The 22,161-nt window shown below is 47.5% G+C and overlaps 1 protein-coding gene across 4 annotated transcripts in view; it reads left to right on the top strand.

The window, feature by feature from the left end:
- Window positions 1–2,695, top strand: part of LOC144889616 (E3 ubiquitin/ISG15 ligase TRIM25-like) — a 111,320-nt gene extending 108,625 nt beyond the window's left edge. For all 4 annotated transcript variants that reach the window (XM_078770565.1, XM_078770562.1, XM_078770563.1 and 1 more), the window contains one exon: window positions 2,055–2,695. In XM_078770565.1, the coding sequence (XP_078626691.1) occupies window positions 2,055–2,575 (521 nt within the window). In that variant the 3' untranslated portion in view covers window positions 2,576–2,695. The remainder of the gene's footprint in view (window positions 1–2,054) is intronic.
- The last annotated feature ends 19,466 nt before the right edge of the window (window positions 2,696–22,161 follow it).

Here is a 22,161-nt window from a genome sequence, read left to right as displayed (position 1 = left end):
TCTGCCTCGGATGGCACATTTGAGAGCGTATTCATTTATTTCCCGTCGGCAAACTATGTTGGCGCTATGTTGGCGTTAAACTATGTTTTAAAACTAATTAAAACAAATTTGCGATTCTTTCGCTTTGCGATGCGATTTGCGATTGCGTTAAACTCGCTCGGGCGTTAAACTATGTTTTAAAACTAATTAAAACTAATTTGCGATTCTTTCGCTTTCCTGTGCATTTGTGCACGCGATGGCGATTTCTTTACCAAACTCCGCAAGCCGTTAGCTTTGGACCAAACCATTTCATGTAAATAGAGGGGGGGGGATTGTCACCGTACTCGCAAGCCGTTCGCTTTGGACCAAACCATTTCATGTAAATAGAGGGGGGGGGATTGTCACCGTACTCGCAAGCCGTTCGCTTTGGACCAAACCATTTCATGTAAATAGAGGGGGGGGGGGGATTGTCACCGTACTCGCAAGCCGTTCGCTTTGGCTTTGCGAATGGACCAAACCATTTCATGTAAATAGAGGGGAGGGGGGGGATATACTTTTAGATATATATATAGTACGGGCATGCCCTAGTATCTATAATAAAAGGTGTGTGTGTTTATGTGTGTGTGTGTCCATCAGTCTCCTCCATAACTCCAAAACCATGAAACGTAGCACACCCAAACTTTGCATACATACTTCTCCACCTCCTCGGGATTACATGAATGAAAACTGGGTGTTTGTGTGTGTGTTTTAGATAATTTACACTAACAGGCTTATCTTTGGTCAGCCTGCATTCAGATTACTTAGCTTGGGGTCTTAATTCCCCCATTTTGTCCACTCAACTCAAGTATGCCCTGCGTCAGAACAGGTCGGTTTCTGTACAATAAAGCTTGCTCGAGTGCTTGAGCTGCTTGGTTAGCGCTCTCCAAGCAGCTTGGACGGAACACCCCTGTTCCCTCCTCAGATTGAGTCTATTTTATTTAGTTCCTTCATTTACCGATTAAAAATATGGGCAACACACCTGGCGCTCACCTGGTGGAATAAACAGAAACTGCACTGACATAAGGTATTTTAAACCAATTACAATGGTTGCTAGAAGACAGAACAGCAGGTAGAATCATACTGACATAATCATTAGACTTTAAACAAACAATAACATACCTATTTTGGGGGTCCACTCCCACATACCTCCTTTTGTAATGCCTTGAACAAACATTTGTACATCACGGGTGGTGAAGGCTGTGGGGAAGTTTCATCGAAATAGTGTCTGTAGCTTCAGGGAAAAAGCAAATTGCTATTTTGGGGGCAAACGTGGACCCCCTGAGACTCCACTTTGTTATTGACCTGAACAAACTTCAGACACAACACAAGAAATACAATTTGTGCCAAATTTGGTCAAAATCTCATCAGCGGTTTCACAGAATAAGCTGCAAGTGTTTATAGACAGACGGACGGACGGGTGACGCGCCATCGCATAAGCTCACCTGAACTTTGTTCCAGGTGAGATAAAAATTACGTATATCAACGAACGAAGCAGCCCCACCCCACTCCCTCCCCGCACCCCCCGCACCCCTCCCCCACCCTGCCTCGCCTTTGTTGTTCTATTTTATTTTCCCCCTTTTTGTGTGATCTGCTTTCATTATACGACGTCACTTCCACATAAACAGATACATCGATATATATAAACACCGTTGTGTGTCCGCCATTGTTCCTTATCCACGGGCACATCTTATAAGTTACAAACTCCAGACTCAGGGTGCAAGCACACCTTTATGAAGGGGAGAGGGTAACATCGGTAATGTGCCCACAGCATCACATGGGGGGAGAGGGGAGAGGGTAACATCGGCAATGTGCCCACAGCATCACGTGGTGCATGGGGGGGGGGGGCGAGAGAGGGTAACATCGGTAATGTGCCCACAGCATTACGCGGGGGAATGGGGGGGAGGGAGAGGGTAACATCGGCAATGTGCATAAATAAATAAAACAATTGTAATAAAAGTTTTTTTGTGATAAAAAGATAAATGTTTGTTTTTGTCCGTTTGTCTAACAATTTCCGCGACCCCGTGTCGTGTCCGCAGATGGACGGAGCCCGAGTCTGGACCCAAACTCTGCACATCGACAGATCAAGATCTCCGGGGATCTCAGGACGGCGACTCAAAGCGAGACCGAGAATCAGTACCCGGAACATCCTGATCGGTTTGATGTTTATGAACAAGTTGTTTCCCGTGATAGTTTCTCCTCGGGTCGTCATTACTGGGAGGTCGATGTGGGGTCGAGTCGTTGGTGGGGAATCGGAATCTGTTTAAACTCCATGGGGCGAAAATGGGTAGAGAGCGGGTTGGGAGAGAATCCCGCGTCTTGGTGTTTATATAAATCCAATAACGATTTCTCCGCATATCACAACAATCGATGTACCTCCCTGTCCGTCCCGGGGGATCATGAACGGTTTGGGTTCTTCTTGGATTGCGAGGCGGGAGAGTTGACGTGTTTCGGGGACTCGCGGGTCCTGCACGTGTTCAGGGGGAACTTCATGGACCCCGTTAAACCCGCTATTTGGGTTTATGATGGTTCCGTTCATTTTGTACATTTAGTGAAATAAACTTTCATCACGAACTGATCCAGTTATTTTGGTTCAAATCAATCAAATCATTTACCTGTTCATGACGATGTTATTACTGATTAATGTTTATATTATAATAAAGTTTATATAATTTAATAAGTTCGTTGTTTATCTTATTTGATGTGAAATGAACTTTAACCAGAACTCTTCACTCCCCTCACCATACAATACAGGTTCTTCTTCTTCAAAAGCCTCATTGAATGGGATGTTTGAGTGAAGAAAGTCCGTCCAGGTCGATGAAACCCTTTTCGTAGAAGAAACGAAAGTTAAAAAGTGGCTTAGAAATAGATTTGAAATTAATTTCATGTTAGAGACAGGCATCCAGTGGGAAGAGTTAGGGCATGGGGTGGTGCATTGGGAAATAGTGGATGCCAGCTGAGATTTTCCCGAAAATGGTCATTTTAACCCCTTTTATGCTAAATCAATATTTCCAAAGTGTTGAAAAAGAGAAGAGATGTTTGTAACAATATCCCATTTATTTGCCCAGCCATTTTACTCTACATGGGGTTTTTATACATCATTTTGTTGCTGATGATATTGCCTGCAAAATCCATCTCAGTATTTTTAAAAAACGAAAAAATTAAGGGGTTACCATGGTTACAGTGGGGGCCAAACCTATGGCAAAAATATATAATTTTCTCACTTTCTAATAGATAGGCAAAATGCCATATAAAACTAAATTTACTGGTTCTAATTGCTTTTATTTATCAATCCTCACATAGAAGAGCAGTTTTTAGTGAGGGAAGATTGATGTAATACCCCTCTGTGGGCAATTAGTGAAGGGTGAAAATTAACCTTTTCTTCAAAAATACATAGAAATTGTGAAAAAAACCTCTGTTTTGTATTTACCGGTACATGGAATTGTTAAGTGTGATGTTATAGCATACAGTATGTATTGGAAAATGTCTGCAAACCACCATGGTCAAGATTCCTAGTATTGTTTGAGACTCCATCAAAGAAGAAGTCCTCAAGGCTGGTGAAACAGGAGCATCCCTAGTTGAAACATTTGTCTCCACTCGCCTTATTGAGAAGTCAACAGACTTTCATGCTACATTATCTAGGAACAAAACACCATCAATAAGCAGGATGTACAAAGTAAGCATTCAACCAAGTGGAGCTGGCAAACAGAAAGAGATCAAAGCTGACAGGAATCTAATCCAAAGACTGTTTGTGGCAGCACAGGGAGGGAGAGATGTAGACCTGAACATCCTGAGGCATGAGCTTTCATCAGTCACACGTGCACTAGCAGACACCAATGGGAAACTCAATTCTACCGACAAGTCCCAGCTTCAAGAAATGCTGACCAAGGATATAGAAGTGTCAAAAAACCTTCCCAAGAGTACAGCAAAAACCTGCTTGATCATTGACGGCCCTGCACTGATACAAGCAATTGGTAAGCCTGAGAAATCAGAGCCTTTTGGAGATCTGTGGGGGTAATTGTATATGGTGTGTGTATATGGTGTGTGTACGACTGTACGTATACTAAAAACCACCTCTTTTCTCCCGCCTCTGGAACAAACTCTCTCACTCTCTTCAATCCCACTCCTCCCTCCAGGTCTTTAAAACGGCTGTCCACCACCATCTCTTATCTTCCCCAATCCAAAACCTTGATCTTTTCTACCCCCGCTAATTTCACCCCAAATCCACTTTTTTAGGTGACTTTTGACTTCTTTCCTGAAAGTCCTGGGTGGCCTTATGTTTTGTACCTATCCTGCCTCCCCCCAGGCCCTCTCCCTCCCACACATCTCCCGATGTCCCTGCTCTCAAATGTTGTGTTTGTGTGCTTCCTCCCCTTCTCTCCCCATCTTGTCGACCGCTCCCCTTTTTGTATAGTTTGTTTGCTTGTTTGTCTGATTTGTTTGTTTGATAAATGTTAGCTCTTTCACGAGCCTCGACTCTGTATACAAAAAAAAAAAAAATCTGAGCAATGTATTCTGTACCAGTGTCTAAAACCGCTTTGGTCCCATGTACGCCAGGGTTGATGTTGTGTTCGATCGGTATCAGGAGGTCTCCATCAAGTCTGGCACAAGGGAAAAAAGAGCCGGCAAAACCCGCCCAATCAGACGTGTCATCAGTTCAAAGGACGTGAAGCTCCCGTCCAACTTCAACTCATTCCTCAGCCTCTCTGCCAACAAGGCTGACTTGGCAGCATTTCTTTACGGATCTCTCATAGAGATGGCGGAGAAGGAGCTACAGCCAACATATGAATTAGTTGTTGCCGGCGGGTTTGAGGATTTGATGAGGGTATGGATTTCTACCGGCAGCAGCACCAACTCCATGAACGCAAACCATGAAGAGGCGGACACCAGGATCATCCTGCATGCCAGGGATGCGACACTACAGGGCTACCAGAGATTTGTCCTTCAATGCCGAGACACAGATGTCCTGGTTGTGGCACTGGGCCTGCGAGATCACCTATCTCCAGAGGTGTGGTTCAGTTCAGGATTGAAATCCAAACGTCCCTTCATCCCCATCCATCAGATCTCACTACCAGCAGACCACATTCAGACAATTATTGCATTCCATGCACTAACAGGTTGTGACACAGTCAGCCAGTTCGCTGACAGCCAGTTCGGTATAGGGAAGAAGACTGCGTTGAAAGTGTTCACTGAAGAGTCAGCATGCCTCCAGAAGATGGGGTCTAAAAACATCAGTGACCAATTGATCCAAGACACTGAGAAGTTTGTGTGCAAACTGTACCTAAAAACCACCCCTCTTACGGCAATTGATCAAGTTCGCCGAGAAATGTTCCTTCAAGGAAAGCGTTCGCTTGATGCTCTTCCCCCCTCCAAGGATGCACTGGAAATGCATATTCGTCGAGCAAACTACCAATGCCTTGTCTGGAAGGAGTCACTAAGCCCAGTGCAAGATCTGACTGATCCAACAACCAGTGGATGGAAGAATGATAGTAGTGGAAAGCTCGTTCCCAATTTGATGACCCTGAGCCCTCTTCCAAAATCTTGCAAGGAGCTTGTGAGCTGCTTTTGCACATCTGGTTGTGGAAAAAGATGCGGCTGTTTCCGTGCAGGACAAAAGACCTGCATTAGTGCTTGCACTTGTAGGGGATCATGCACCAATTCACAGGATGATGATGAAGATGTGAAGGTAGTCGGAGCCCCGGTTCAAACTATGTTATCTGTAGGTTGTTGGCAAACAGAATAAAGTCTCAAACAATACTAGGAATCTTGACCATGGTGGTTTGAAGACATTTTCCAATGCATACTGTATGCTATAACATCACACTTAACAATACCATGTACAGGTAAATACAAAACAGAGGTTTTTTTCACAATTTCTATGTATTTTTGAAGAAAAGGTTAATTTTCACCCTTCACTAATTGCCCACAGAGGGGTATTACATCAATCTTCCCTTACTAAAAACTGCTCTTCTATGTGAGGATTGATAAATAAAAGCAATTAGAACCAGTAAATTTAGTTTCATATGGCATTTTGCCTATCTATTATAAAGTGAGAAAATTATATATTTTTTGCCATAGGTTGACCTTTGACCCCCACTGTAACCATGGTAACCCCTTAATTATATATATTTTAAAAAATACTGAGATGCATTTTGTAGGCAATATCATCAGCAACAAAATGATGTATAAAAACCCCATGTAGAGTAAAATGGCTGGGCAAATAAATGGGATATTGTTACAAACATCTCTTCTCTTTTTCAACACTTCGGAAATACTGATTTAGCAAAAAAAAGGGTTAAAAATGACCCTTTTCGAAAAAATCTCAGCTCGCATCCACCCTCGCCCAATGCACCACCCCATGCCCTACCTGTTTCCAGTGGATGCCTGCTTTTAACATGAAATTATTTTCAAAATGAAATTTTCAGGCTCATTTCCTCTACTAGAGAGAGATATTTAAGGATTGGTGATGAAGCTGGATACAAGGCGCGTGTAAATTGCAAACCCACGATCCCTCCTCCCCCCCCTCCATCCCACAGTCGACACTCCAAGGCGGTTCGTGAATCGGGGGAACTGTGCGGCTGCCTGAGTGTCGATGGGAGATTCTAGGATGCGGTGGCTGGTAACTTGAGAGGGAGAGGGAGGATAATCAAGGAGGAGAGACGAAGCCCGAACGAGGTGTGTATGGATTGCAGCACCCTCCACCCCTCCCAAAAAAATACACGGCACATTAAATCCTAAAATAAAAATAAAATAAAAGAGATAACGGTGAAGGCCAGAAAACAAGCAGATGAAATGAGGAGGATGAAAGCCACGCACTTGCCAGGGATGGACAGAGGAGAGGTGGAAAAGTGGCCACAATATCATGAGAAGGGACTGCGCGATGAAGCAATGGTTTGGAATGCAGAGCATCACTGGGGACTGGCGGAGGCATGGTGAAAGGGTGGTGGAGGAGACAAAGTACCACCCTAACAGGGAGGGGAAACAGACCCCACATACAATTGTGGAACAAGTGAAAACACCAACACAATTGAATGGCATGAAAATTAGAACAGTGGATGATAACACACAGAAGGACAGAAGGAACAGGGAGGTGAAGGAGTAAAAGGACAATGAGGAATCGCGAAGACTGGAATAAAAGCTGGCAAACAAAATAGTGGAGATGAGATTGCACCATTTGGGGAAAGGCCACAACTATATGAGAAAACAACCAACAGACAAAAATGCTGTTTGGGCGACACCCAAGTACACAACAAGGAATGTGGAGTAATCCACGAACCCAACCGCAAAAGTTTCAACATTACAGTTCCAGAAAACTCATGGAAACATGCAGGGGTGCTGTAAGGGGGGGAAATGTTAGGATGATTCCAAAGGCCCTGCACTGACAGGGGCCATAAAAATTATTAGAGCATTAGGTAAAAATTCTCAATATTAAATTATTAACCTATCATCTTTAATAGACCAGTGATAACTAAATGGCATGGCTATGGATATTGGATCACCACACTTGGTATGTATACTTGTATGTATACTCTGCTGCTGATTTTATTATTTTGTTTGTTATATCATTCTTCAGCTGATAATGTTAATTTATTTTAATTGAAGAGGTTAATGTATGTTGTAATTCTTACCATTAAAATTACATTTAGACTGTAAAAGATGGCTTTTAGCACATTTATTGTGTGGGTATCAGTCTTAAATCAAATAGTGAATTTTTTTTTTTTTTGTGTACAGAGTCGACTCTCGTGAAAGAGCTAACATTTATCAAACAAACAAATCAAACAAACAAGCAAACAAAGTATATGAAAAGGGGAGCGGTCGACAAGATGGGGAGAGAAGGGGAGGAAGCACACAAACACAACATTTGAGAGCAGGGACATCGGGAGATGTTTTTGGAGGGAGAGGGCCTGGGGGGAGGCAGGATAGGTATAGAACGCAAGGAATTCCATACTGTATGCAGAAATATAAGCATTGTTTCAACTTCCTGGCAAAAATGTCGGGGAAAAAATGTGCACACGTGCTTCATATGGGCCCATTGTGATATCTTTTCATGGGGCCCAAAATCCCCGGCAGCGCCACTGGAAACATGATCCAAAAGCAACAACTGAAACCAATGAAGTAATCATTGGCGGAGAAATGGCGGCGCGCATCGACGCATCGGCCTCTCTGTGCCCGGAAGAAACGGTGCAAAATGTTGTCTCTCGGTCAAATGTTTTTTCGAGATATAAGTGCATCAGGAACACCCGTGCATGTGTCTACGACCACCAGATCTTGTTGGAAATCAGAAAACAACGCTCGTCTTACCAGCTAACTATTCTGATGGAGAAACGGTGTCACCTTGGCTTGCTATGTAAACCAGGCCCCGAGACCGCGGCGCCGCCTGTCGCAGTGGACCGAATTAGAAGGCGCCGCAAGCAGTGCGAGAGAAAACGGAAGCGCGGCAAGCGAGCTGGAATCCATGCTAGGCTAAAGGCTAACTCCAACAGACCAGCTCTCCCGTCCATTCTACTCTCCAATGTTCGTTCCTTGGATAACAAACTGGACTACCTCAGATTACAACGAACTACCCAGGGTGAGATGAAGGACTGATGTGTTTTTATTTTTACAGAAACTTGGCTCCATGACAACATTCCTGATGTGGCCATTCAATTGAACGGTCTAAACCTCTTTCCGTGCAGGCAGGGAAGTTTCAATGTCCGGTAAGACCTGTGGAGGTGGTTTGTGTGTTTATATTAAGAAAGATTGGTGCGAAAATGCTGCGGTAGTCTCGAGCTACTGCTCATCGCTGGTGGAGTTCCTGACGGTTAAGTGTCGGCCCGACTATCTGCCAAGGGAATTTACCACCATTGATACCATGGCTGTGTACATCCCTCCCAGCACCAACGCTAAGGAGGCACTATGTACATCCCTCCCAGCACCAACGCTAAGGAGGCACTGTGTACATCCCTCCCAGCACCAACGCTAAGGAGGCACTGTGTGTTCTCCATGGAGCCATCAGCGAACTGCAGACTGCACACCCCGACAGCTTCTTTTTTTTTTATTGCCGCTGGGGATTTTAACCACGTAAAGCTCAAGTCGGTTCTCCCTAAATTCTATCAATATGTTAACTTTGCAACTTTAGGGGTGAATACATTGGACCTAGTTTACACGAAAATTCGCGATACACACAAGGCTGTACCCTGTCCGCACCTTGCCTACTCAGACCACATCTCTGTTATGCTAATCCCAGCGTACAGACCGTTGCTTAAACGTTCCAAGCCGGTCCTGAAACAGATCAGAGTGTGGCCAGTAGGAGCTACCTCAGCTTACAGGACTGTTTCGACCACACAGATTGGAGTTTGTTCAAGGAGGCTGCTACCTATGGTCATCTTACTAACTTGGAGGAGTATCCAGCATCTGTGAATGTTTACATCAGTAAGTTCATTGATGACGTCACTGTCTTCAAGTCCATCATTACACGAGCCAACCAGAAGCCATGGATGATTACAGAGGTCCGTGCGCTGCTGAAAACCCATGATGCTGCCTTCAAATCAGGTGACAAGGCAGCCCTCGGAACAGCGAGGCCCAACCTGTCCCGCACCATTCGGGAGGCAAAGTGCGCGTATGCACGGAAAATCCATGGCTATATCCCGAGACATCAGAGGCACCCGGCGCAAGTGGTTGGGCATTCAGGCCATTACCGATTACAAGACCACACCACTTGTCTGCAATAGTGATGCCTTCCTCCCAGATGTGCTGACTGACTTCTATGCATGGTTTGATGCATTGATCAGCATGCCCGCGAGGAAGACCACCCCTCCTCCTGATGATCAGGTACTCTGTCTGCCCACAGCTGACGTTAGTAGAACCCTATCGAGAGTCAACCCACTCAAGGCTGCTGGACCTGACATTATACCTGGTCGTGTGCTCAGGGAATGTGCAGACCAGCTAGCAGACGTCCTCACAGACATCTTCAACATTTCGCTGAGCCAGGCGGTTGCCCCAGCATGCTTTAAGGCCACCACCATCATACCAGTGCCAAAGAAGTCAACAGTGTCCTGTCTTAATGGCTATCGCCCTGTGGCACTCACATCAATTATTATAAAGTGCCTTGAGAGGCTAGTCATCGGCCATATGAAAAACAGACTCCCCAACTCACAAGACCCCCTCCAGTTTGCATATCGTTCCAACGGGTCGACTAAGGATGCCATATCCTCGGTCTTTCATCTGGCCCTGTCTCACATGGAAAACAAAAACACGAATGTAAGAATGCTGTTCATTTATTTCAGTTCAGCATTCAATACAATTATCCCCCAGAAGTTGATAGGGAAGTTGGGCCTGTTGGGCTTGAACACCTCCCTCTGTAATTGGATCCTGGACTTCCTGACCGAGAGACCTCAGACAGTCCGGATCGGAAATAACATCTCCAGCATCACCACACTGAGCACCGGTGCCCCGCCCCTCCTCACCCCCCCCCCTCACAGGGCTGTGTGCTTAGTCCACTGCTGTTCACATTGCTGACTCATGACTGTTCTGCCAAGGACAGTTCAAATTATATCATCAAGTTTGGAGACAACATGACAGTGGTGGGACTCTTCAGCAACAATGATGAGTCAGCATACAGAGAGGAGGTGGAGCAGCTAGCAGTCTGGTGTTGTAACAATAATCTGTCTCTTAATGTGGATAAAACAAAAGAGATGACTGTGGATTTCAGGAAAGCCTGCGCAGACCACTCCCCAATGTACATCAATGGTTCCACCGTGGAGACAATTAGGAGCAACAAGTTTCTTTGTGTGTGTTGTAAAAACCAGAGTTACAACATTGTCCCAGAAAGTGAGTTTAATTCTGAATCGATCTCTAGCAATACCTATAAGAAAATCAACAAGCAATATATTGTTGCGGTTTTGAGTTTTGGTAACAGTTGGTATAATAAAAGGTTAAAATTTCCCCCTCATAGTTAGTCACACAAGCAACATGTAGCCTCATTTGTAGTACAGTTATTTCTTAATATTTGTGAGCTTAGTCATTTTCCTATGTTAGTTCTGCGTTGAGTAGAGTAAGGAGAATAGGTCCTACTTCTACTGACTATCCAGCCTCCCTAGCCTCATGCCCCTTTGCACTGACTTTGGATCATTTTGGGCGAATTAACACGAGGCAGGCCTTTGGAGGGTCGGGGCGGAGCCGTATGAGGGGCGGCAGGGCAGCTGACGGTAAGCACGAGCCGCCAATCAGGGCTCACAGCATGTGGTGGCAGCACTGCGTCATAGGGCGTGGTTGGAACATTCGATCAGGCTAAGGGTGTGGCAGATATAACCCATCATGCGAAAGCCCCCACCAGTTATGGGAGATGCGCTTGACAAGTGAACATGTTATGAGATGGTTGATGAGCTTGATGAGTAACCAGTGATGGGAGAGGAATGATGAGAGGCACTTGAGCGTTGAACAAAATAACTACCACGGGAGGTCTTGTTGAACAAAGGACTAGCGCAGGAGGACTAGCGCGGGAGGACTCGTTGAACAAAGGACTCGTGAGGACTGGCTGATGAATTGAAAGAGCGCTTTGAGCCAAAGATAATTTTGAGAGATACGCGATCGGCGGAAAATGCGCATGAACCAGAATACGCGCTCATATATAAAGCGACGCTCGGTTGAGCTTTAAGCTGAGCTGCGTACAATGCCTTCAGTTATGCGAGCGATAACAGCTGTGTAACCGCCAGCTGCGCTGAGAGACGTGCATTTTCTTCCTACCTCATCGGCTGCCCTTTTGTATGAGTGACGCTTCCCACCACCTGCTTTCCATCTTTATGGGACGCACGAGGACTGTGGAGAGCCGGACGGGGCCGTTCCTGAATGACCACGTCGACACGTTTGGTCGGGACATCAACCTGCCTGCAAGTCCCTGTGTGAGTGTGGCGGGCCCACGTCTGGAAGTTAAGAATACGACTCTTTAAGTTCTGCGCTGTGTCTCTGCTGCTACCAAATTGTACATACGTGTGGGGTTAGTAATTAAACCTGTGTTCTTCCTTTTCCTTATTCGATCGTCCTTGTGATTTCCACCATTGACTAAGCGTGGTACGAGTAAAACCGCTTGAATCGGGTTCCAATATCTAGGTAACTGCGCAGACCACGTGTACGCAATCCGCTCGGCGTACTCAAATTACATGTGGCTCGTGTGAGGCTTGCTTCGTTTCCGTGGCAGCGCAGGTATTTATGTACGGGCGAGACTTGTTCCCGAAACCCTACTTTGCGCTCGCCCGGAAGGGGCATTTCAAGTCTCGGTTCCACCAAGCCCAGCAAGAACAAGGGGATTAATCCCCCCTTGGTAAGGGTAGGAAGGGTGGCGGAGAACCATAACAATTGGTAGTCAGGAGTGGGGATTTGGAACCCTGGACAAAAATTTTTGACAAAATTTTGGACACCAATTTTACATATTGGCCGTAACAATAATTGGTAGTCAGGAGTGGGATTTGGAACCCTGGACAAAATTTTTGGACAATTTTGGACACCAATTTTACATATTGGCCGTGACAATTGGTGTCCGGGAGTGGGATTTGGAACCCTAACGAATTTTTTTTGGACGAATTGGCCCCAAAATTGTGAGCGACCGAAATTTAGTATTAAAAACAAATTTAACTCATACCATGGGTAGTCAAAGCAATCGAATGCCGGTGGGGGTAGAAGATGAGGTAGACGATCAGGAAGAATTAATGACCCAAGACCTACAGGAAGGGTTGGTAGAAGAAGAGGAAATTGGCGAAGGGCCGGCAGCAGGGGTAGAAAATGGCGGCACCCAAGCCGAGCCCGCGGTGCCATCGAATTTGGACATGCCGCTACTCGTGGCGCAAATGATGGCGTACATGGACAAAATGAGTGGGCAAATGGCTAATCAAATGAAAGTAGAGGGGGACAAATCAAGAAGGGAAATGAAAGAAATGAGGGACGAAGCAAGGTGTAACATGGAGGGGTTGGAAAGCAAAATGGGTGGCCAAATGAAAGAAATGAGTGACAAATCCACCCAGGGAATGAAGAATGGGTTAAAAGAATTGGAAAACAAAATGGACCTCCAAAAGAATCAATTGGAAAAAATGAGAGTGGCATCGAAAAAGGAAATAAAAGAGATGGGGGAGGACATAAGGTGCGGGTTGAGTGAGGAGGTCACATTGGGACGCGACGAGGTGAAGCAGTGTGGGGAACGCGTGTGGAGCGAGTTTGGGCAGAGCACAGCTAAGTCGACTGGGGCTATAGAGGAATCGACACAGGGTGTAGAAAAGCCGACGGCCGCCGAATTGGACAGAAACATTTTATGCGCGCCAGCGGTCGTCAGGGAAATAATTCAAATTGAAGAGGAAACAATTGGGGCCGAAGAGATGGCAGAATCAGAAATTAAATCGAGGGAAGTAATAGAATGTACTCAAAGTTCGTGTTCACATTGTGATGTCGTGCTCGCTAACCCCAATAAAAGTTTGCAGGTGCTGCTGGCGGAAAAGAAGCTCCCCAAGGTGAGATATAATGGCACGAATGTGCATGGCGCAAATGGGTTTTTGGCGCGCTTGGGGCAGAAACGAAACCCGGGCGGTCGTAAAAGTCCATTGTGCTGTGTACGAGGGTGACTGGCGCGCGTGTGAGAGAGAGGTGTGCACTGGAGCACGAGTGTGTGTGAGAAAAGTGTGCACCAGAGTGTGCGGTGATGGAGAGTGTAACGGGAGAGTGTGTTACAGAGTGCGAGGGAGAAGGCACACCGGACTGTGTGTGAGAGAAGTGTGCAATGATTGGGTGTGTACCAGGAGAATGCACACCCGTGGGTGTTACGGAGTATGTAACAAGAGAGTGGGCATGAGGAGAGTGCGTGAGAGAGAAGTGTGCGATGATTGGGTGTGTACCAGGAGAGTGCACACCCGTGGGTGTTACAGAGTGTGCACGAGAAGAGTGCATAGAAGAGGAGTGTGTAAAGGAGTTTGTCAAGGGTGCGAGTATGGTGTGTGAGAAAGAATGCACACCAGACGATGTGCGAGGAGAGTGTGCGTTAACGGAGTGTATGAGAGTCGCGGGGACGCTTGGGTGTGCGAGTGCGGAGTGGGTCACGAGTGGTGAGAACACGGCTCAAGCATCGACACCGACCGGGGGGTTAGTGCGTAGTGGGATGGGTAGCGTACGTTAGCCCGCGGTGAGTTGTGTGCTGCAGAGACCGGAGGGAATCCGTGCTGCATCGGTCCCACGAGGACCGGCGAGCAGAATTCATGCCGGTCCCCACCCTGTATGGTTGGTGCCATGCCGTGGCGGCAAAGGCCATCGGCAAGGTTCAACGGGAGGTAGGAGAGTTCGGAGCCGCGCACCCTGGCGAGTGCAGTGCTCCGACCGTGGTCGGTTGGGTCACCGTGCGTTGGACCACGAGGCCCCGTGCAGGGATGGGCCCCAGCACCTCGTCCCATCCATGCCTCTTCCCCTGGATCAAAAATGCTGGATGGACTCCCCATACAGGCGACAAACCATCCGAATGGATCGCTCGGCCCGCCGAGGCCGAGCCGTAACGACGATGTATTTCCACATGGAGAGGCTCAAGCGTAGTGGACAGGTGAGAGTAGTGTTCGGAAATGGTACCCCACATGGGGGAATGGTGGTGCCACCATTCCACGCCAGGGCTCATGAGCATTAGTTTAGGGGGATGGCAGTGATAGCTAGCCGAGGGAGGGCTAGGTTAATGGTAGGGATCGAGCAGACTGTAGAAGACATGAGATTTAAGTCGTGACATTGTACCTATAGTGGGGACGTAGGTAGCTTAGAAGGATGATAATGATGAAGGGAGTGCTTAGTGTAAGGGATGATGGGGAAACACAAGGTTTAGGGGAAAAGCAGCTAGATAGATGATGCGGTGTGTTTGTGGAATTGTTTTAGGAATTGTGTGTGGAAGATAAGTGGAATTGTTTGAGGAATTGTATCGAGCACAAGAGGTGTGCAAGATATTTGGTGAGTGGAAATAATTGGTGTGCGAGATAAAAGGTGTGCAAATTTGATGTGCGAGTAAGTGGTGTGGAATGCTTGGTGTGGGAATAAAAGGTGTGGAATGCATGGTGCGGAGGAGTGAATGGCGGGAGATGGACCCATTCACGAATGCCCGGGGTGGGTTAGTGTAAACCTAGGTAGTGGGTTGAGGTAAATTGTTTGGATATTGACACCTGCGGTGCAGGTAGTGGCCAAGTAGTGCTTTGGAGGGTGCATGAGTCAGTGAAATGGCTGGGCATGTGGTTTAATTGGTGTGTATGGTTATTGGGGCACTCCACCGCTGATAGTTTGTCGGCCAGGTGAGGCCGCAGGTAGGCTCTGGGAGCCAGTTAGGGTAGTTGTGTAGTGTTGAGTGGGGCCCGAGGATCCAAGGGAAGGACCCGGGTAGCCCAATGCCATGGAGGGCATCAGGGGGTGAAGAGCCAGGAGGGGCCTTCCCCAATTTAGTTAGTCATAGGAGCAGGTAAGTTCGCATGGCGACTTCAGTGGCGGAGGTGCGCAGGTAGTTAGACCTGCTAGTGGAGCCACACGACCCAGCCCCGAAATTGTGTCAGGGCACAGAAAGAAAAATTGTGGACTGAGACCCAAATTTGTAGGGCATCGCAGAGTGGTCAATGGGAATTCGGTTTTTAGAACCACATAGTTTAAAGTTGGCCGATTGGCAGGGCATGACCCCGGGTAGTTTAAATGAGTTAATGTTACTAGAGTAGTTAGGAAGAGAAATCCCTTCTCGCCATCCACAGCCATTCACCGATGCTCCACACCACACCAGACAAAGCTCCACACCAGGACGCTGGTAAACTGTTTGAGCAAGTGAGATGCATCACGACGTAGAGTGACATTGTGTGTTTGTTCCATCTCTTCCTCCTTGGGAGGGATTGGAAGACGAATTTGGAAGTAGAGGGGGATATGGGAGACAAGACTTAGAGACGAATTTTTAAATATAAGGAAGGGCAAGGGTACTGTAGTGTAAGCCGACGTTGGGGGGTACGGACGGTTAGGGACGAGTCTGCTCTGCTCGCTCCTCCCTGCTCCTCGCGTTACATCACCTTGTTTTGCTGTGTACCTTTGCACCCTTTACGCTTTGCCGGTTGTGCTTTGTCTTTCCCCCCACTCCCAGGACCAATTTTGGAGGAGGAGTTGTGCAGCACCAGCGACAAGTGCAGCATCCTGCTGCACTTTGCTACATCTGTGCAGCACCCCTGCTGCACTTTGCTACACCTGTGCAGCCGAACTGCGTGGCACTTTGCTGCCGAATCCTTTGTTGTAACTTTGCTGCACCTGTGCAGCACTTTGCTGCCACAAACACTTTGCTGCCACAAACACTTTGCTGCACACATTATACACTTATGGACCACAAGTCTTTTGTGGCCTTACACCTCTGCTGTGTAGCACTTTGCCGCAGCATCACCTTGCATCTTCGGACCACTTGTTTTGAGTGGCATCAATGTCACACAGTCGGACCACATAAGGTTGGCCCTGTTGGCCAAGACAAACAATAAACACATTTGTTGTACATTTTTATTGTAGTGTGCTAGGGACAAGAATAATTTTAAGGTTTATGCACACAGAAGATGCAAGGAGAAGATGCAAGATGCAAGAAGAAGAAGCAAGCAGCAAGTGTTGTGACTTTATGAGTGTGTTTTTGTGCTTTGCTGTGCTTTCTCTTCCCCTCCAATCTTCTTTCCAAAAAGGACAGGTCCTGGGTCACAGAACTGTAAATAAGTACGTTTCCCGTGTTTGTAAATACTAGGGCATGCCCGTACAAAATTATATCCCCCCCCCCCTCTATTTACATGAAATGGTTTGGTTCATTCGCAAAGCCAAAGCGGACGGCTTGCGAGTACGGTGACAATCCCCCCCCCCCCCTCTATTTACATGAAATGGTTTGGTCCAAAGCGAACGACTTGCGAGTACGGTGACAATCCCCCCCCCCCCCCTCTATTTACATGGAATGGTTTGGTCCAAAGCGAACGGCTTGCGAGTACGGTGACAATCCCCCCCCCCCTCTATTTACATGAAATGGTTTGGTCCAAAGCGAACGGCTTGCGGAGTTTGGTAAAGAAATCGCCATAGCTCGGTAACTACTTGTCCGATTAATTTAAAACCTTGAAAAGGCACATCCTCGGGTCCCCAGCAATATACCTGGCAAGTTTCAAGTATATCGGACCGGTAGTTGTCGAGAAACAGCGGTCGCATACAGACACACACACAGACACACACACAGAGATTACTGGAATTATAGATAGATAAGATGCTGCCCACCGGCTTTATGTTTCGTTTGGAAACATTCTCCAATTCGGTTAGTTGTGGGCATGATTCTGTTAGAGTAGCGACTCAACGCAATAGGTGGGACATATTTCGTGTTTTAAAACTGTCACACACGGGTTAGATTAAACGCTAGGGGGAACCACATCTAAATGTCACATGTAAAAGTAAAAGTTAGTTCCCAGATCTTTCTCAAAAACGGTTGTTCCAATTGTTGTAGGTTCGACTCGGGGACGAGTCTGACGAGGGAGAGGGGGTAGTGTTGTGCTTTTGAGTTTTGGTAACAGTTGGTATAATAAAGGTTAAAATTGCCCCCTCATAGTTAGTCACACAAGCAACATGTAGTCTCATTTGTAGTATAGTTATTTGTTCGTATTTGTGAGCTTAGGCCTTTTCCTATGTTAGTTCTGCGTTGAGTAGAGTAAGGAGAATAGGTCCTACTTCTACTGACTCTCCAGCCTCCCTAGCCTCATGCCCCTTTGCGCTGACTTTGGATCATTTTGGGCGAATTAACACGACGCAGGCCCAGGAGGGTCGGGGCGGAGCCGAATGAGGGGCGGCAGGGGAGCTGACGGTAAGCACGAGCCACCAATCAGGGCTTACAGCATGTGGTGGCAGCACTGCATCATAGGGCGTGGTTGGAACATTCGATCAGGCTAAGGGCTTGGCAGATATAACCCATCGTGCGAAAGCCCCCACTAGTTATGGGAGAGGCGCTTTACAAGTGAACACGTTATGAGATGGGTGATGATCTTGATGAGTAACCAGTGATGGGAGAGGACTGATGAGAGGTGCTTGAGCGTTGTACAAAAGAACCAGCGCGGGAGAACTCATTGAACAATGGGTGAGTGCAGGAGGACTAGCGCGGGAGGACTCGTTGAACAAAGGACTTGTGAGGCCTGGCTGATGAATTGAAGGAGCACGGTGACCCAAAGAGAACTTTGAGTGATACATGATCGGCGGAAAATGCGCATGAACCAGAATACGCGCTCATATATAAAGCGACGCTCAGTTGAGCTTCAAGCCGAGCTGCGTACAGTGCCTTCAGTTACGCCAGTGATAACGGCTGTGTAACCGCCAGCCACGCTGAGACGCGCATTTTCTTCCTACCTCATCAGCTGCCCTTTTGTACGAGTGACGCGCTACGAGGATCTTCCCACCACCTGCTTTCCATCTTCATGGGACGCACGAGGACCGTGGAGAGCCGGACCGGGCCGTTCCTGAATGACCACGTCGACGGGTTTGGTTGGGACATCAACCTGCCTGCAAGTCCCTGTGTGAGTGTGATGGGCCCGCATCTGGGCGTTAAGAATAAGACTCTTTAAGTTCTGCGCTGTGTCTCTGCTGCTACCAAATTGTACATACGTACGTGTGGGGTTAATAATTAAACCCGTGTTCGTCCTTTTCCTTATTCGATCGTCCTTGTGATTTCCACCATTGACTAAGTGTGGTACGAGTAAAACCGCTTGAATCGGGTTCCAATATCTAGGTAACTGCGCGGACCACGTGTACGCAATCCACTCTGCGTACTCAAATTACACGTGGCTCATGTGAGGCTTGCTTCCTCGTTTCCGTGGCGGCGCAGGTATTTAGGTACGAGCGAGACTTGGTCCAGAAACCCTACTTTGCGCTCGCCCGGATGGGGTGTTTCAAGTCTCGGTTCTGCCAAGCCCAGCAAGAACAAGGGGATTAATCCCCCCTTGGTAAGGGGAGGAAGGGCGGCGTAGAACCGTAGCAATATCAATATTCAGCAATCATAGGAATCAGTAATGGATTTGCAATTAGTACAAGCAACCCTGGAACAAAGAGTAATATGCACCATCGAAGTATGCACAACATTACACAATAAATGTCCCAGGAATGGTCGTAGCGCTGACTGTCCGAGTTCTTATAACTGCCACGCAGCGGACAGAAGCAGCATAGCACCTGGGTTCAACTTAGATACAATTTCATTACATTGTGCACATCACAAATGACCTCAAATGGTCCTTCAACACCACTTCCCTAGCCAAGAGAGCACAGCAGCGTCTCCATTTCCTGCAACGCATGAGGAAGGCAAGCCTTCCCCCCTCCATCCTCACCTTATTCTACAGGGGTACCATTGAGAGCGTCCAAACCAGCTGTATCACTGTCTGGTACGGGAATTGCAATGTCTCGGACCGCCAGACTCTGCAGCGGATAGTGAAGACAGCTGAAAACATCATTGGGGCCTCTCTCCCCTCCATGCAGGATATCTATTACAAACGCTGCAAACGCAAGGCTGCCAGAATAGCTGACGACCGTTTTCACCCGCCCTATGGACTTTTTGCCCACCTGCCATCTGGGAAAAGGTACCGCAGCATCCGAGCCAGATCTGCCAGACTCTATAACAGCTCCTTCCCCCTATTTTTCAGGCTCCTCAACACCAATTTAACTTCCACCACCCACTTTAATTTAACTAATAGGGTTTAAACACCCTCCCCCTCCCCTTCCCCTCTCCCCCCCCCCCTTCCCCTCCCCCCCTTCCCCTCTCCCCTCACCCACTTGCGCTGCATGTATCATATACTGCTATACATAATATGTTGCTACATAAATGTTTTACTTATCAGATGTAACCTACAGTCAACTGTTCAACTCTATACATTTTTGTTTTAAAAAATTATTTTTATGTTGTCTTGGATATACTCATATTGCCATGGATATTCATCGTGTATTTACTGTATACTATCCTGTGTATTTATAGTATTGTTCTGTGTATTTATGGTATTGCGCTACACTGGTCATGTCAAATTGCTCTATGTGTAGTCTTGCTTCAATGTTTATATTGCACCAAGGGCCAGGAGGAACGTCATTTCGTTCCATTTTATACTGTATTGTATATGGATGGGATGACAATAAAGTTTATTGAATTGAATTGTAGTCCCTGGATGAGATACAACCTAATTATCCCATCGAACATAAAAAACAAAGCATTGTGACCGGATTTCGAACTTGGGTACAAAAAAGAAAAGAGCGCACTGCTCTTTGAGGTGTCAGGACCTAGCCAAATTGGCCTCAACAGCACAGGACTCAAGAAAATGATGAAATACCAAGATCGCAAAAATGAAGAGAAAAGAGGAAGAGCGCTGAACTTGTACCAGTGATTATAATCGGATTACCATCGTCCATAATATTTACCCTATTTACGCATTCGCGTAATTACGCATTTTACGGACAAATAAATCCACAACACCCCCCATTTTTGTAATGGTACAACCCTAACTTTGAATCGTGTGAAGGGTAAAGGGTAAAACTCATGAGTCTTACCTTCATGGTTACTCTTAAACTGTAAAACGTGGTTCTGAAAGTTGCTTTTCCTGATCTTATGAGTTCGTTGTGTTACAATTTATAAACAATGCAAACAAATGGAGCAAGGAAACGTTTTTTTGACTGGTAATTTGGCACCACACCCCTCCTCCCCTCTCCTCCTCCTCCTCCTCCCCTCCCTTCTCCTCCTACTCCTCCTCCTCCCCTCTCCTCCTCCCCTCTCCTCCGCCTCTCCTCCTCATCCCCTCCTCCTCCTCCTTCTCCGACTCTCCCCTCCTCCTACTCCTCCTCCTCCTCCCCTCTCCTCCTCCTCATCCCCTCTCCTCCTCCTCCTCCTCCCCCTCCTCCCCTCCTCCTCCTCCCCCTCCTCCCCCTCCTCCCCTCCTCCTCCTCCTCCCCCTCTCCTCTCCTCCCCCTCCTCCCCTCCTCCTCCTCCCCCTCCTCCCCTCCTCCTCCTCCTCCTCCCCTCCTCCTCCTCCTCCCCCTCTCCTCTCCTCCCCCTCCTCCTCCTCCTGCCCCTCCTTCTCCTCCCCTCCTCCTCATTCCCCTCCTCCCCTCCTCCTCCTCCCCCTCTCCTCTCCTCCCCCTCCTCCCCTCCTCCTCCTCCCCCTCCTCCTCCTCCTCCACCCTCCTCCTCCTCCACCCTCCTCCTCCTCCTGCCCCTCCTTCTCCTCCCCGCCTCCTCCTCCTCCTCCTGCTCCTCCTTCTCCTCCCCGCCTCGTTCTCCGCCTCCGCCTCCCCGCCTCCTCCTCCGTCCTCCTCCTCCTCCGCCTCCCCGCCTCCTCCTCCGTCCTCCTCCTCCTCCACCCTCCTCCTCCTCCTCCACCCTCCTCCTCCTCCTCCACCCTCCTCCTCCTCCTCCTCCACCCTCCTCCTCCTCCTCCTCCTCCTCGTCCTCCCCACTCCCCCCCCACCCCCATCACTACGCCACTGCTCGTGGGTTTCAGTAGGAATGTGTAATTTGTTCAGAATGCCGGCGATAACTTGCCTACTCGTGAATGACACCGTGGGATCTTCAACGTTCACCAACTAATGCTAGCACATAGGACGTCCGACTTTACGTCCATCCGAGGGACGAAGATGAACACCTTGATGAATCACCTGCCTGCGAAACACCTGGACGGCAGTTCATACCTGGGTCGGGATTCGAACCCAGCCGTCCAGGGTTGAACCTGAAACACATTTTGAAGATCGTTCTCCCGAATGAGTTCAGTTCAGGTTCCGATTGTTGAACTTTCTGAGCTCGAACATCGATCGGAGAAATCCGTGGATCGGGATTCGGGAATGATGTTTGTTTTGATAAATGATAACGAGATGAGAACGAGTTTGTTTATTTTACGGGATAATCAGAGATAACGGGTTTAAAATAAACGTTATCAATACATGAAAGGGTTTAAACTCCCGCGGAATGTTCCCTCATTCGGTTATTCTTTCACAAGAAAATAAACTTCAGGTGAAAAACAAGATGAAAATCGAGTTGATGATATTCCAAATTACCACGTGACGTGCTGTGAGACTCGAATGTGCGGGAGATCACGCCCTCGTTCTACGAGGCTGCGTCATCACGTTGTTCATGACGTCACTGAACGAGGCTCCACCCCTATGAGTTCAGTTCGC

Source organism: Myxine glutinosa, chromosome 1 (assembly GCF_964187855.1).
Source record: "Myxine glutinosa chromosome 1, kmMyxGlut1.1, whole genome shotgun sequence".
Taxonomy (NCBI): Eukaryota; Metazoa; Chordata; class Myxini; order Myxiniformes; family Myxinidae; genus Myxine; species Myxine glutinosa.
This window is presented reverse-complemented; position numbering and strand designations above follow the sequence as displayed.